The 14,725-nt window shown below is 54.5% G+C and overlaps 1 protein-coding gene across 1 annotated transcript in view; it reads left to right on the top strand.

Moving 5' to 3' along the window:
• Positions 1–14,725, top strand: part of Myh9 (myosin heavy chain 9) — an 86,703-nt gene that overhangs the window by 56,684 nt on the left and 15,294 nt on the right. Inside the window, exons 12-22 of the mRNA XM_028871057.2 lie at positions 256–408; positions 1,262–1,435; positions 3,379–3,552; positions 5,198–5,312; positions 7,285–7,478; positions 7,611–7,732; positions 8,630–8,699; positions 10,955–11,115; positions 12,295–12,403; positions 13,508–13,639; positions 14,451–14,657. Of these exons, the coding sequence (XP_028726890.1) occupies positions 256–408; positions 1,262–1,435; positions 3,379–3,552; positions 5,198–5,312; positions 7,285–7,478; positions 7,611–7,732; positions 8,630–8,699; positions 10,955–11,115; positions 12,295–12,403; positions 13,508–13,639; positions 14,451–14,657 (1,611 nt within the window). The remainder of the gene's footprint in view (positions 1–255; positions 409–1,261; positions 1,436–3,378; positions 3,553–5,197; positions 5,313–7,284; positions 7,479–7,610; positions 7,733–8,629; positions 8,700–10,954; positions 11,116–12,294; positions 12,404–13,507; positions 13,640–14,450; positions 14,658–14,725) is intronic.

Here is a 14,725-nt window from a genome sequence, read left to right as displayed (position 1 = left end):
AGCAGGTCTTGGGATCTTAGCGCTTTTGTAAATTGCCCTTGTTCTGTTAACAAAGGTCTTTGCGAATATCTGAGTCCACCGTCCTGTGGGGAATGGAGGTGTTTCCGCTCTCATTGTACAGCCTCCAGTGAGAACCTGTGTGAGGCTTTCTCCATCTGTTTCTCTGGGAAAGCCTCATGGTGAGGTCGCTGGGGCAAAGGCACACGGCTTCCAGACTTTGTATCTGACCCCCATGACCCCGAATGTTGTCTCTAGGCTGACTTTGCCATTGAAGCCTTGGCCAAGGCTACCTATGAGCGGATGTTCCGCTGGCTGGTGCTTCGCATCAACAAAGCTCTGGACAAGACCAAGAGGCAGGGTGCCTCATTCATCGGGATCCTGGACATTGCCGGCTTCGAGATCTTTGATGTAAGCTCACCTCTTCACACCCCCTGGCTGCCCCCTTGGCATCTTCCTGGGTCCTGAGTCTTTTTTTTTTTGTCATGGTCCCATAGCTGCTCATACTGGCAATCTTGTTTGCAAAGGAACACTGTTGGTGTGTGTCTTAAACAACACAGGTGTATGCCCATTGCCAGCTAGCAGTTTTAGAGGGCCGGGCCTTTCAGGCCACACTCTTAGAGACTTCATAGGGGGTTGGTGCCAGGTTGTTTATTCTTCCAGCTGAAGTTTGCACTTTGGGGTCATACATTGTTCCTGTTCGTGAAGGCCTTGAGATGTAGTAGGAAGAGCTGCTGAGATCCTGCACCTGTTGCTCACAGTGAATCTCAGTGAAGCCGAGAGCTTAGATTTGGGAAACACGTATTCGGTTTTCACTAACTTCTCGTTGAAGTGTTGTATTTTTTCCACTTGTGTTTTGAGTATAGTGCACGGCCACAGTAGGTGCTAGCTGTTTCCACATCCCAGCGGAGTCACAGAGACCTGCTGCCGTCACTTACATTATTCATCTGTTTGTCAGTGTTCTAGAGACGGAGCCCACAGCTAATTCTTGTTCATAAGCAGCACAGGTGTATTTCCATATCCTAGTATTTTGATCAATGTAGTCAACCACACACCTCCTCTTGCTAAGTCACTTTGTGTCTCATAACATCATCCAGAGCAGGGCCTTGTCAGCCTGCGAGAGGGCTCCTCCTGCTGTGGAGTGAGGCCGGCCAGATCCGGATGCTGCTGTACCGGCAGTGCTTGGACCCGCCCACCGCATCCCTTCCCTGCGCCCTCCTTCCCTGGGGTCCGGCACCTCTCTGATGCCCCGTTCTCCCTGCAGCTGAACTCCTTCGAGCAGCTGTGCATCAACTACACCAACGAGAAGCTGCAGCAGCTGTTCAACCACACCATGTTCATCCTGGAGCAGGAGGAGTACCAGCGCGAGGGCATCGAGTGGAACTTCATCGACTTCGGCCTCGACCTGCAGCCCTGCATCGACCTCATTGAGAAGCCAGTAAGAGCCCCGCCGGTCTGTCTGGCGCCCCGCTCCTCTCTGCGGTGCCTGCCCGGCTCCTGCGGCCCCCGGGTTATCTAGAGCTCTCCGTCGTCAGTGTTGTCTAGAGAGCTCACGGCCTGGGCCTCTGACCCAGTGCCTGGGAGGCTCAGCAAAGACGGCCTGGTCGAGTGGAGATGAGACTGCGCAGTGCATTCCGTTTTCCTCAGACCTGTTTGTCTTACACAGCATGCTTTTGTGAAGTGAGATGCGCCCCACCTCCCCCGCCTGTTACTGCATAGAACTGTGCAACCATTCCCATAAAACCCAGGTTTTGTCTGCTTGGGACCAACACAGCCCCGCAGCCTTTACCTGTGGCCTTGACTGTGGAGATGGCGGGGGCTGGAGGAAACCTCCCCTCTGTAAAGCAGGGCATTTTTATAGCTCCTGCCAGGTGGAGTTTGGGCCGCCTGGTTGGGCTTTTGGGTGTGTGGGCTGTATCGAAGTCCGACCTGTTGCCATCTCTGGGTCACTTCCTGAATGTTGCTGGACGATCTGGTTTTAGTGTCCTGGACGTTGAGTCACATAGAAAGATGGATAATCAGAAGACCCAGGAGACAGTCTGTTCACTTTGAAAACAGTCCTAGCGGCAAGGGGATGTGTAGTCTGGTGATGTTGGCGTTTGGAGGTTTCGCTTTTCCTTACTCAGTTGACTTTATAGTTGTCAAGAACCCACCTGGCTCCAAAGTGTCAGACACTCTCTAAGATGTCCTTCACTTCTTAGAAGTTCAGTGTCCAGAAGGCTGTTGGGTCTCTTGGGCCATCTCCTCTTCAGGAGCCATTTTAGGTGTCTCATCTCCTTATTAAGCAGCTATGTAGACGCAGTGTAGGGGCCGGGGTTTATACAGTGGTCCCCTGAGTCCAGGAACAGTCGCTTTAGCAGTTCCCATGCACCCCAGAACAGACACGGATATATGGGGTAGTGTGTGGTGCATTTTGTCATTCTCCACTGCGCTGTAGACCTGCTGCAGTGCGTCATCTCTCAGCCGTGGCCCAGACTCAGAGGCATCCCGAAACAGAATTTTTTTTTTTTTTTTTTTTTTAATTTTATTTATTTTATTTTACTATACCATTCAGTTCTACATATCAGCCACGGGTTCCCTTATTCTCCCCCCTCCTACCCCCTCCCCTTACCCCCAGTCCACCCCCCATTCCCACTTCCTCCAGGGCAAATCCTCCCCCAAGGACTGCGATCAACCTGGTAGACTCAGTCCAGGCAGGTCCAGTCCTTCCTCCCAGCCTGAGCCAAGTGTCCCTGCATAAGCTCCAGGTTTCAAACAGCCAACTCATGCAATGAACACAGGACTTGGTCCCACTGCCTAGTTGCCTCCCAAACTGATCAAGCCAATCAACTGTCTCACCTATTCAGAGGGCCTGATCCAGCTGGGGGCCCCTCAGCCTTTGGTTCATAGTTCATGTGTTTCCATTCATTTGGCTATTTTTTTTTTCAATAATTGAGTAAAACTGAAATTTATTATAAGCCACAGTCGTCCTAGGGACCTCCATGCTATATATATAGCCTTCATGGTTCTATGGGTTGTGGTCTGATTGTTCTTTATTTTATATCTAGAATCCACTTATAAGTGAGTACATACCATGACTGTCCTTCTGGGTTTAGGTTACCTCACTCAGGATGACTTTTTTCTAGTTCCATCCATTTGCCTGCAAATTTCATGCTTTCATTGTTTTTCTCTGCTGAGTAGTACTCCATTGTGTATATGTACCACATTTTTTCATCCATTCTTCCGTTGACGGGCATCTAGAATTCTTAACTCGAGTGCTTTCTCCAGCACCACTTTTCCCCTCTGGAGAGCGTCCCTCTCTGTGAGCAGCAGCCTGGATTCCCCAGTGGGTGGACGTAGCCGCACACTCTGCTCACCTGTGCCCTGCTGCTCTTCCCCCAGGCAGGCCCCCCGGGCATCCTGGCCCTGCTAGATGAGGAGTGCTGGTTTCCCAAGGCCACCGACAAGAGCTTCGTGGAGAAGGTGGTACAGGAGCAGGGTACCCACCCCAAGTTCCAGAAGCCTAAGCAGCTGAAGGACAAGGCTGACTTCTGTATCATCCACTACGCTGGCAAGGTGAGGAGGCGCCATGAGGTGGGGTCGTCTCCAGGCATAGAAGCCAGGCAGCCCCGGGTGGGGGAGGGGGGAGGTGTGGTCCATTTAGTGTTTGGTGAGAACAGTAGTAAGGCTGCACACAGCTTTCAAAGCACCTTCTCCCAGGCCTAGCTGTGGTGTTGGAAGCTTGTAGAACTTCTTCCTGTAGAGGTCACGGCTGTGGTGTAATGTGTTTTGAGCTGGAGGAGCTGAAATGAGAGCCCTGATAGTTAGGGAACTGAGTGGCAAGGTGCTTTAATCTCGCTGAGCTTCTGTTTCCTGACCTGGGGGCAGACAGGGATGAAGTGAGCTCACGTGGGTCAAGGCTTCTCGGCCTCCCGCGGCCCAGTTGTCTTTCTGGTGGAACCTGGTACGGTGTTGAGCATCGCGGCTTCTCCCACACTGGCTTTCCCGCAAGAGTTCCCGCTGTAGTACCCCTCCGCACCGTCTCCAGACACGGCCAGTTGTGTTCCATTACAAGGGGGTGGGAGTTGTCCCCGCTGAGGATAGCCGCCATTGTCGTGGGGCTGCATAGCTGGTCTGTGGTAGAGCTGTGCTCGACCCTTGGCTGGCATTCATCTCAGTCTGTGTGCTCCTGGGCTTCAGCCTGACTGAGCCTCAAAGGCCCGTGCTAGGAAGCCGCTCTTTGCTCAGCAGTCTCTGCTCCTTGTGGACTCTCCAGTCCTAGCTGGAGCACACAGTCTGAGATGAGTTGGCACCTCTTCAATGGTGACCTCAAGCCTTTCCCGTGCTCTCCTGGCCTGTGTTGCCTGGCCCCTTCTGCGAAGCAGCTCTCTTAAAACTCCCCAGAAAACTACAATAAAACCCAAAGCACTGTTTATACAGCTACCCACGGAAGGCTGCCTGGCCTTCTGTTTGCTCCCAGTGGTTCCCAGAACCAGCACAGAAGCTCACAGGATGCTTCTACTGCCCTGTGATGTATGACACAGAAGTCAGGGACAGCCTACCTGCTGCCATCCAGGGTCTGAAGGACGAAATTAGCTGTGCCATGTCTGCCCAGCGGGGCTGCTCAGCACTGGCTCTGGATTGCCATCTTGCAGCATGTACCCGCTGATCCTAGGAAAAAGGAAGCCTCACCCTGTTCCTCACTGGCAGCGGCTGCCATGTGGGCTAGAGAGAGGGAGGCCAAGATGCCTGCTGCTCTGCTCATATTCTTCTGGGACCTTCTACAGTGAAAGCAGGACATGTGTTCCTGAGAATGTATTTGTAAAAGATTAGAACAGTTATAGAAAACATGGCCTTGTGAGAAGACAAGGAAAAGTAGAGGTTATGGCCTCCCAACTACAAAGAAATGTTAGTTAACGTGGAGAACGTTCTGTGGCAGACATAAAAAGGGGTTTTGCTTATGTTCTTACTGCTTTAAAGAGGACGGCATTCTGTGGCGTAGCTACGACATCGTTTTCTCAGCTGCCCCTTTTGCCTTCCATCTGTAACCCCGCAGAGAACATTGTGTCCATACCTTGTTGCTTCTGTCACTTGCCACCTGCTTCTTGGGGTTGGCAGTGCTGGGTCAGAGGCGTTCACACAGGGCTCTCCATGTCCCTGGTAACGGTTAGCAGAGCCTGTGTCTCCAGAGAACTCACGCTCCCGTCTCGGCCTCTTGCAGGTGGACTATAAAGCTGATGAGTGGCTGATGAAGAACATGGACCCTCTGAACGACAACATCGCCACCCTGCTTCACCAGTCCTCAGACAAGTTCGTCTCCGAGCTGTGGAAGGATGGTACGTCCTTTGCCCTCCACCCCTGCCTGCCTCACACACGGCCCATCGTCCTCCTAGTCTGCGGTGAACCCCGCCACCATACGAAGGGGCCCCGACACCAGCCAGGTGTCCTTTGTCCCTTGTGACTCTCACAGGAAGGTCTTCCTGAACTGAAAGGGAGAGGTTGCCCTGAACAGCAGCATAGCCATCTCCTCTAGGGCCGAGGCTCCTCTGGGCTTCCTGGTGGTCTGGCCAGGCACCTTCCCCAGGGGAGCCGCCCCCGGGGTGGCTCCAGCCTCGGCCGCACAGGTCTGCAGCATCCAAGCCTCCTGCATTTCTGCCTCTCCTCCTTGGTAGACTGGTTGCTTGAAGCCGTTCTTTTTCTGTCTCTCCTCTCTCCCTCTCCTCCGCCTGGGTCTTGCTTTAACCTCTCTGTTGCAGAGATGCAGAGCACTCAGAGAGCCTATTTCTATCGTCGCTTTCCCATTCTCCACCTAGAATCAGGTGACGGGCTGCCCGCAGTGGCCTCCCTTGTGTGGCGTACCCAGGACTGTGCACGTTTCTGTCTCATTTTCCTTACCCCACGGCTCCTCCTGCCTGCCTGTGCCTGTTCCCTGTGCTGCCCTGGGCTCCTGCCCTCAGTGTGCCTGGCATGGGCCTCAATGGAATGCCAGGTTTCAGAGGGACTGTGTTGGGATGTTTCACATGGAGGGAAAACCATTGAAACCTGGTGTCCTCCTTAGAGCTCCCCCTGGAGGCCGCGTCTTCTGCTTGGACAGCTGTGCGTCTTGCATGAGGTTCAGATGTTTGTGCTACTGTGTGTCTGTGGCTGAAGGGCAGCTGTGTGATCCTTCAGCTCTTACTCAGAGAGCACTGGCTGTGTAGGCCAGCAGCAGGACACATACAGGGGCCAGTTACCATAGGACCACATTCATCTTCCTCTCTAGGACCCAAGTGTTTTCTCCAGCCACTCACCCCCAGACTTCGGTGGCCAATAAAATAGGCACCATGGTGGGTACCGAGATCAGGTGGCTTGGAGCTCCACTGTGGCTTCCATTTTAAGCAAGTGTTTTTTGTTTTTGTTTGTTTTTAAACCGCCCTCGAATAAATAAGAGAGATCTGGTCACACAGGAGTAGGGACCGGTCTTTGCCACAGAACTCATGTCTAGCCACAGAAGCCTTCAGATTTAACCCTAGCTCATGTTCCACATTGATCTCAATGGCTGCTGCTTTGTTGTTACCTTGGAGAGAGCAGTTCACTTCACTATAGGAGCCATACAGACAAGAGCCATGTCTTTTTTGGTTGGTCTAGAGGACGAAGGCCTGTGTGCAGCGCCCTAACACCATGTGATACCATATAAATGTTCCAAGGAGAACCTTGGGACTAGCACTGGTTTTTCTAAACTCTTTCTACTGCTGCCATGTGCTGACCTTGCCCCTTGCTTTAGAGGTCTCTGCTGGGGAGGACCACGTGTATGTAGAGACTACTCTGAGCCCTGTCTACAATGGCAGAGCATGTCTGGAGATCATTGCTTGGCTCCTAGCACAGTGCTTATAAGCAAAGGTCTCTGTGAAGGCAAGATACTATTTCTTTTTCAGTTAGGACCACAGGAACCCACGTGTGCGAAGCCAGGGTTTAATACCAGAGCCAGCCTCTGAGAATTCTCGATTCCAAACACATTACCAGCTTCACTGATTCTCCCTGGGAGTATGGGCTTCCAGAGTTGGCTAGGGTAGGGGACATGAGCGTATATAAGGTCAGCCTTGGAGATGCACTAGAGCTATGTCTCAGGACTCTGCTGTCGCTCCCCCGGTACCTCCTGCCCAGGTCAGGTCTGTCCTACCCAGAGGCCTTTGCACTTCTCAGCTCTGATCAGAAGGGTCCTGCAGCTCCATGCTGACTCTCCTTCTTGTCTTGATGTCTGTCTCTCTGTGCCCCCTCCTCCGTCAGTGTGGCACTGCCACTCACAAGCTTTCTGTATCTTCTTCACAGTGGACCGCATCATCGGCCTGGACCAGGTGGCTGGCATGTCTGAGACAGCCCTGCCCGGTGCCTTCAAGACCCGGAAGGGCATGTTCCGCACCGTGGGGCAGCTGTACAAGGAGCAGCTGGCCAAGCTCATGGCCACGCTGAGGAACACCAACCCCAACTTCGTCCGCTGCATCATTCCCAACCACGAGAAGAAGGTGCGGATTCCTGGCGTGGTGGGGCGGGATAGAGCCACGCCCCTGCCAGCAGGGCTCACCTGCCCTTTTCTCATTAGCTCCTGGACACAGTAGTGAGTGAGCCCATCTATCTCCGTGCGCTTTCCTTTCCAGGCTGGCAAACTGGACCCCCACTTGGTTCTGGACCAGCTGCGCTGCAACGGCGTCCTTGAGGGCATCCGCATCTGCCGCCAGGGCTTTCCCAACAGAGTGGTCTTCCAGGAGTTCCGGCAGAGGTGAGCTGGCCTGAGCCCTTTGCTCGGCCCAGGCTACATGTAGAGTAAGCCTCAGGTGGACGGCTTCCTGAGAGCCGTCCGCTGGGGCTGTGTTACCATTCGATGAGCAGTAGGGTCTGGACCTTCTCCGTGCACCGTTCTCTGTGCCTTGCCGCGAGGTGGGTTTTAGTTCCGGTACCACACTGTCTCCGTGACTGTGGGAAGGCACCACCGGCAAGGCGGCCTACAGGAGGAGAGGGTCCCTGGGCTCATAGCTTCAGAGGGTTAGGAGTCATCATTGTCACCTCCCAAGGCCACCAACTGGGGACCTAGCATTCAGATGTTGAGAACACAGGAGGCATCTCTCCAGCACATGAGAAGAGTTGTCCTCATCTTATTGCTGGAAGGAATGTCACTGTGCCGAGTGATGATGGGCTGTTCCCATCAGATGCAGCCAGACACTTTTGGGGCATGGAAGGGACTTTGTGGATCCGGGTTGTAAAGCGCCGCGGCGTCTGCCGTTGGTGCTGGTGACTTGGGCTTATGTGTCCAGTGACTGTTGCCTGAAGAGTGTTCCCATGATGCAGCCGTTTATTTCGTGGGCCAACCTGTAGTGTCCAGGGAAGCGGCGAGTATGGCTCCCTGGGTCCCCGATGAGGACTCCGTGCAGTTGGCAGGGGGCAAGCACAGCTTATTCCTGGGGGCCGGAACATTCCAGTGTCCTTTCCAGACTCACCCGCTCCTCAGCCATCTAGCCAAAGAAAGAGCAGGGTGCGACTGGGCTGGGACCCCCCTCTTTGGGAACTCTGGGAACTCCTGCTACCCCACACGGGTGACCTTAGTTTTTGGTTAAGCTCTAGTCCGTGCCGAAGTGAAGCATGGGTAGAAAGACCAACTTTTCTTTTCTTCCTTCCTCAGGTATGAGATCCTCACCCCTAACTCCATTCCGAAGGGCTTCATGGATGGGAAGCAGGCGTGTGTGCTCATGGTGAGTCCTGCTGCAGTTCCCTGGAGTGGGTACCTTTGGCGGTTAGGTCACAGCTGCTCATGTGGCCATCCTGTGGGGCGGTCATTTTGATCTGTGGACGCCTGTGCTGTGTGCTCTCTGCTTGTGCTCAGGTTCTGAGTTTTCTAAGTGCCTTGAGAGGCTGCCCTCAAAGGCCTTGGGTGGTCAGGGATGTGTTGGAACCAGGACAGACGGCCGAGGACTAGGCCGTAGGAGACAGGATTTTGACAGGAGTTGGTCTGTTCCATTCGGGGAACATTCTGTTGCTTTCTTGGCCTCGTTTCTTTTGGCTCAGCGTGTCTATGGCAGCTCACAACCAGGCCTGTGAGTGGTCTCGGGGTCGGCCCAGCGTCTGGAATTTGTGCCTCTGAAATTTGTGCCTCTGGGCTTTCCTCCGGATACCTCCTGCCCTGGCTTGACGTGCAGTGCACACTCTGGGTGTTGGTGTAGTGACCAATGGTCCCAGTGCCCTGTAGCTACACGAAGGGCTCAGTCTCACCCTGGGCCCTTTCCTGTAGTTCTTTTTTTTTTTTTTTAAAGATTTATTTATTTATTACGTATACAGTGTTCTGCCTGCAGGCCAGAAGAGGGCACCAGGTTTCATTACAGATGGTTGTGAGCCACCATGTGGTTGCTGGGAATTGAACTCAGGACCTCTGGAAGAGCAGTCAGTGCTCTTAACCTCTGAGCCATCTCTCCAGCCCCCTTTCCTGTAGTTCTTATGCGTCTTCTTCCCGGCCTGCCTTGTGTGAGCGGCCATTGCTTGCTGGAGGTGGGGCTGCTGGGACGAGGCATTGGAAGACAAAATTCCTCCCACTTCTCACGTACAGAAGGTCTGTTCAGTGATTGGGAGATTAAGATGGGAAGGGAGTGGGCTGGGGGATGCTGCCTGCTGTCCAGATGCTTGTCCAGTAGTGGGCAAGGCAGGCTTGAGGGGGTCTTCTCCCCTGGACCCTTGGCCACTTTTTGTCGGGTAGGTTGTGCTCCTATAGGGACCGAAGTCTTCCCTGGCTCTTCAGGGAAGATGCGGATGGCTATTCCTAGATCTTGTCACATGGTAAGAGATCTGGGTGCAGGCAGGGGACAGGCCATCTCCTCCCCTAGTCTTTGGTCTTTCTACCAGGACTTCTTCTTGCCAGACTAGCAAGGTTGTTTAGGAGCAAAGGTCTCCTAGAACCCACGTAGAATACTCAGTGACAGGGCCACTGGGAGATTATTGTAAATTCCTCCACTCCCAGACAGACAGGGGCTGGTGGTTTATGTAGTTGTCTGTGTTAGTCACTTTCCTCATTGCTGGGACCATGTACCTGACAAATGGCGACCTTAGGGGAGAGGGTTTGTCCTGACTCACAGTTTGAGGGTAGAGTCCGTTATGGGGGAGTAGAGGGGTAGTGGGAAGACAAAGTGAGGCGGCTGGTCACGTGGCCTCTGCATCAGGCAGGAGACATGAGTGGCACTCAGCTGCCTTTCTCCTTTCTCCCTTTTGATTCAGTCCAGGACCCTCGTCCTTAGGTTGCCATCCTCAGGTAAACCCTGGAAACATCCTCACACAGACTTCCAGAGCTGTGTCTCCTGGGTGACGGTGAATCCAGTCATTGACAGCAGAGAACCCCCTAGCTTGTGGGCTTTCTAAGAGAGCCCTGCTGCCCTGGCTGGAGTTGGTCAGGTTTGCCATGATGACTAAGCCTGCCTGGTACTCACTGGGTGTTGTCCCCCTGTGCTGAGTGCTTCTGACACTTGGGTGGTGCCCACAGCCCTGCTGGGAGGGAGGCAGCTTATTTGCTGTGCTCTCTTTTCTTTTTAAACTTCAGCACCACCCCCTTTTGCAGTTGAGGGAAGTGGCCTCCGAAAGGGCACGGCCCAGGGTCTCCAGGTGGTGCTGGGTCCTGAGGCCCAGGAGGGCACTTGCTTTAATCTCAGCACCAAAGCGCTTCAGCCACTTCACAGTGGACGGTGTCCTGGTCGAGCGTTTGTGGAGTGTGACTCCAGAGGGTGCACAGACAGGAGGAGGTCGAGGGGTCTCGGGAGTCCCGGGTTTGACAGTCCGGTTTGTCGCTTTGCTCCTCGCTGTTCCTCCTCTCAGTGTCCCGGAGTCCTGTGTCCTCTGGTCCCGGGGCAGAGGCTCACAGAGGAGGTGCAGCCACCCTCCCAGGACCACTGGGACGGCTGGGCTGAGATGGGTGTGGCCATTCCTCAGGGTACAGAGTGGCGCAGTCAGTGGTCTTTCTTCCCTCCAGATCAAAGCCTTGGAGCTTGACAGCAACCTGTACCGCATCGGCCAGAGCAAAGTGTTCTTCCGGGCAGGGGTGCTAGCCCATCTGGAGGAGGAGCGGGACCTGAAGATCACCGACGTCATCATTGGCTTCCAGGCCTGCTGCAGGGGCTATCTGGCCAGGAAGTGAGTTGCCGGGACCCTTACCCTGTACGCCCTCACCTGTGCTCCTGTGGCTGAGGAGAGCTTAGACAGCTGTGGTTGGCCCCTCTGGGGCCAGGCAGAACCTGTCTGTGGGTGGGCCCCACGCTCCTGTTGCCTCTCTGCTTCCTGGATTTCTCCTGCCAGGGGGTAGAAATGGCTGCTTATGAAGGAGTTATGGGGACATGTGGGAGTCAGGCAGCCGAGCTTTGATGTGTCCCAAGTGTCTGTTGATTGTAATCCTCACTTTGCACCATGACCCCCGGGCCCCTCTGTGCCTGTCCTCACAGAATGGTATGTTCCATGGAGGCATCCTGAGCTCCGAATGTCAAGTCAGTGTGTTCAGATTCCCCTGCTGTGGAGGACGGCAGGCAGAGCAGCAGCAGTCAGGGCCCAGAGTCTCTGGTCATGCTCCAGGGCACGTCCCAGTGTGAGCTCTGAGCCCCAGTGTGGGACACTGGGAGTCCAGCTCTGACCTCTCCAGAAGGGTTCTTAAGTGAAGGAGAGAGGAATGAGAAAATGTCAGATAGGAAAGACAGACCTGGACTATGAGGAGGAAGACAGACACAGGCTAGCGTCAGGAGGGCCTGGGTCAATACCCAACAGCCTCTAGGTTTATTGAAAAGGGCTTTTTGTAACAATGCCAAGGGAGAGGCACAAGACCTCCCCCTTGCAAGATCAAAACACACTGTACAGCCAAGTATAGACCCTTCCAAACACCTGGTAACCACGTCCGTGGTCAGATCATCCCCTTACGCAGTCCTGCTGGGTAATACAAGCCCAGATTCTCAGACCCTGAGTAAGTTATCACTAGGAAGCCTCTGTGGGTCTCCACACCCCCAGGATGAGCATGGGTTTGTGATGTTGGGAGACATGGAGTGCCCCCCCCCCCCACTACCCATCACCTCCAGCAGCTCAGATAGGGAAGCAGCATGGGTGGATACCTCAAGTCCAAGTCCCCTGGGCACAGTTGGAAATCATGACCTTGCACTGAGTGGGGTCTGTCACTGGTTTTTGTTGGTCTTTTATGCCTGAGAGTGCCTCAGTGGAGGGCGGTGATTGAATGACGCCAGCCCTTGCCCGTCGTGTGTTGGTGACTTGTGAGCCAGGGCTCTTGGTGCGTGTGTGTGCTTTCCCTCACCTGACTGTGCCCTTCACCTGCAGGGCCTTTGCCAAGAGGCAGCAGCAGCTGACCGCCATGAAAGTCCTACAGAGGAACTGCGCCGCCTACCTCAGGCTGCGTAACTGGCAGTGGTGGAGACTTTTCACCAAGGTGGGTGCTGGAAGGCTGTGGCCTGGGAGGCTGTGGCCTGGAGAGCTGTGGCCTGGGAGGCTGTGGCCTGGAGAGCTGTGGCCTGGGAGACTGTGGCCTGGGAGGCTGTGGCCTGGAGAGCTGTGGCCTGGGAGGCTGTGGCCAGGTGCTCCACAAGCAGCTTGCTGCCCAGATCACAAGCCTTTCCTGCAGCTCCCCAGGGCCCAGCAGTGTGAGCCTAACCTGGTCCTGTCCAGTGTGTGCCAACCATACCACTTGTTTGCTATGGATGGCAGTGCCTGGGCTGGGCCAACTTAGAGAGCGGCTCCTGTAGGTAAGGCGCTGCCCAGCACTCTGGCCCCAAGTGAGAGACACTAGCCTCCTGAGGTACCTCAGGACAGCTGCTCAGACGGTCTACTTTACACTCTCAGTGGTGGCACATCCCTTTAATCTCAGCCCTCAGGAGGTAGAAGCAGGTAGATCTCTGATTTCAAGGCCAGCCTGGGCTACATAGTGAGTTCCAGGACAGCCAGCACTTCACAGAGATTCTGTCTCCTAAAAGGAAAAAAAAGTTCCTTTGTAACGTGTTCTGGTTTCTTTAGTTTATAACGTATGATAACTGCAGAATGTTAAATACCAGAGCATTAGGAAGAGTATGAACTTCACTCATGGGCCCCTCACACTGACCCTGCACTGTGATGTTTGTGTTTACTCACACTCCTTTCTCACTTGCAGTAAATGTCAGCCCTGTAAACTGTGCATTCTTACATAGCCAGGCTTTGACTTGTGCACACAGTCCTGTGTTTTGCGCTTTCTGTTTAAGATTCCCATCAGCATCAGTTACTAGGATTGTTCCCTAGAGGGTGGTTCTGTGTGTCATTCCTGAATCTTGGTGCCATAAACAGTGCTGTCATGAACATCTCTGTGCACGTGTAGAGATGGTTTCCCTGCAACGTAACTAAGCGGGTCAGGGGCCTGTTGCACAGGACTGACTTCCAGGAAGGTTGTACCTGCTTGCACCTCCTCCCCAGGTCATCTCTAGAGCTTGTATTCCAGAGGTGAGGGGGCTGCCAGAGGTGGACAACCCCTAGCCGGCCTTAACTCTGCCTCTGTCTTCTCCACCAGGTCAAGCCTGTGCTGAACTCAATGCGGCATGAGGATGAGCTGTTGGCCAAGGAGATGGAACTAACCAAGATGCGAGAGAAGCACCTGGTTGCTGAGAACAGGCTGACAGAGCTGGAGACTCTGCAGTCTCAGGTAGGTGGCCGGAGACTCTATCCATCCATCCCAGCGGCTCTCAGTGCTGCCCCCTAGTGGTCACCACAGGCAGGCTGGTTTGCAGCTTAGAGAACATTTGCAGTCCAGTGGGAGAGCCGCCTTCAGCATCTCTTTATATCATCACCCTGGTGTGTACACACACACACACACACACACACACACACACACACACACACACACACACACACACACACACACACACTGGGGGGAGGCTGCTCAGTGGAGTGGAGAGTTCAGGAGCTCTGGTTTGAGGTCCCACCCTACCGTAGAGCCCTTCAGTCCATTTTATGGACATCCGAAGCTCTTGAGGGAAGGCCCAGGGTAGAGGATGTAAGGGCTGTGTGGGAGCTTGAGTACTTCCACCTGGAAGCTGTTCTCGTCCATGCTTACTTGGAGGCTGGAGTTTGAGCCGTAAGCACCCACCCTGGAGCTGCTTGAAGAGCGCACATCATCTTTCTGTTGCTGTGACAATGCACCTAAGATAAATACTCCAGAGGGGGATTAAGAGATTCAGCCCGTGGTCACTGGCTCCGTTGTTTCTGGGCCAGGGAGTGTGGCGGAGCAGAGCCAAGGAAGCAGAGAGAAAGAAGGGGCCGAGGCCTTGGTATTCCCTCCGAAGGTGTGCCCCGAGTGACCTTCTTCAACAGGCCCCAGCTCCCAAAGTTTCCATCAGCTCCTGACAGTGCCGTCAGCTGGCAGCCAGGCCTTCAGTGCTTGCCTTGGGAGACATGTCCCATCCGGACTGCCAGGAGGTCACGGGGAACTCAGCCTTTGCCTCTGCCCTTTGCAGCTAATGGCAGAGAAGCTGCAGCTTCAGGAGCAGCTGCAGGCAGAAACAGAGCTGTGTGCCGAGGCTGAGGAGCTCCGGGCCCGCCTGACGGCGAAGAAGCAGGAGCTGGAGGAGATCTGCCATGACCTGGAGGCCAGGGTGGAGGAGGAGGAGGAGCGCTGCCAGCACCTGCAGGCGGAGAAGAAGAAGATGCAGCAGAACATCCAGGTACCACCTGCACCTGCCGGGCGGGGCGGGCCGGGGCGGGGCACACAGGGCTGCTTAGGGGCTCACCA

The sequence above is a fragment of the Peromyscus leucopus genome, chromosome 20 (assembly GCF_004664715.2).
Source record: "Peromyscus leucopus breed LL Stock chromosome 20, UCI_PerLeu_2.1, whole genome shotgun sequence".
Taxonomy (NCBI): Eukaryota; Metazoa; Chordata; class Mammalia; order Rodentia; family Cricetidae; genus Peromyscus; species Peromyscus leucopus.
The sequence above is the reverse complement of the archived record's forward strand: the minus strand, read 5'-3'. Positions and strand labels throughout refer to the sequence as shown.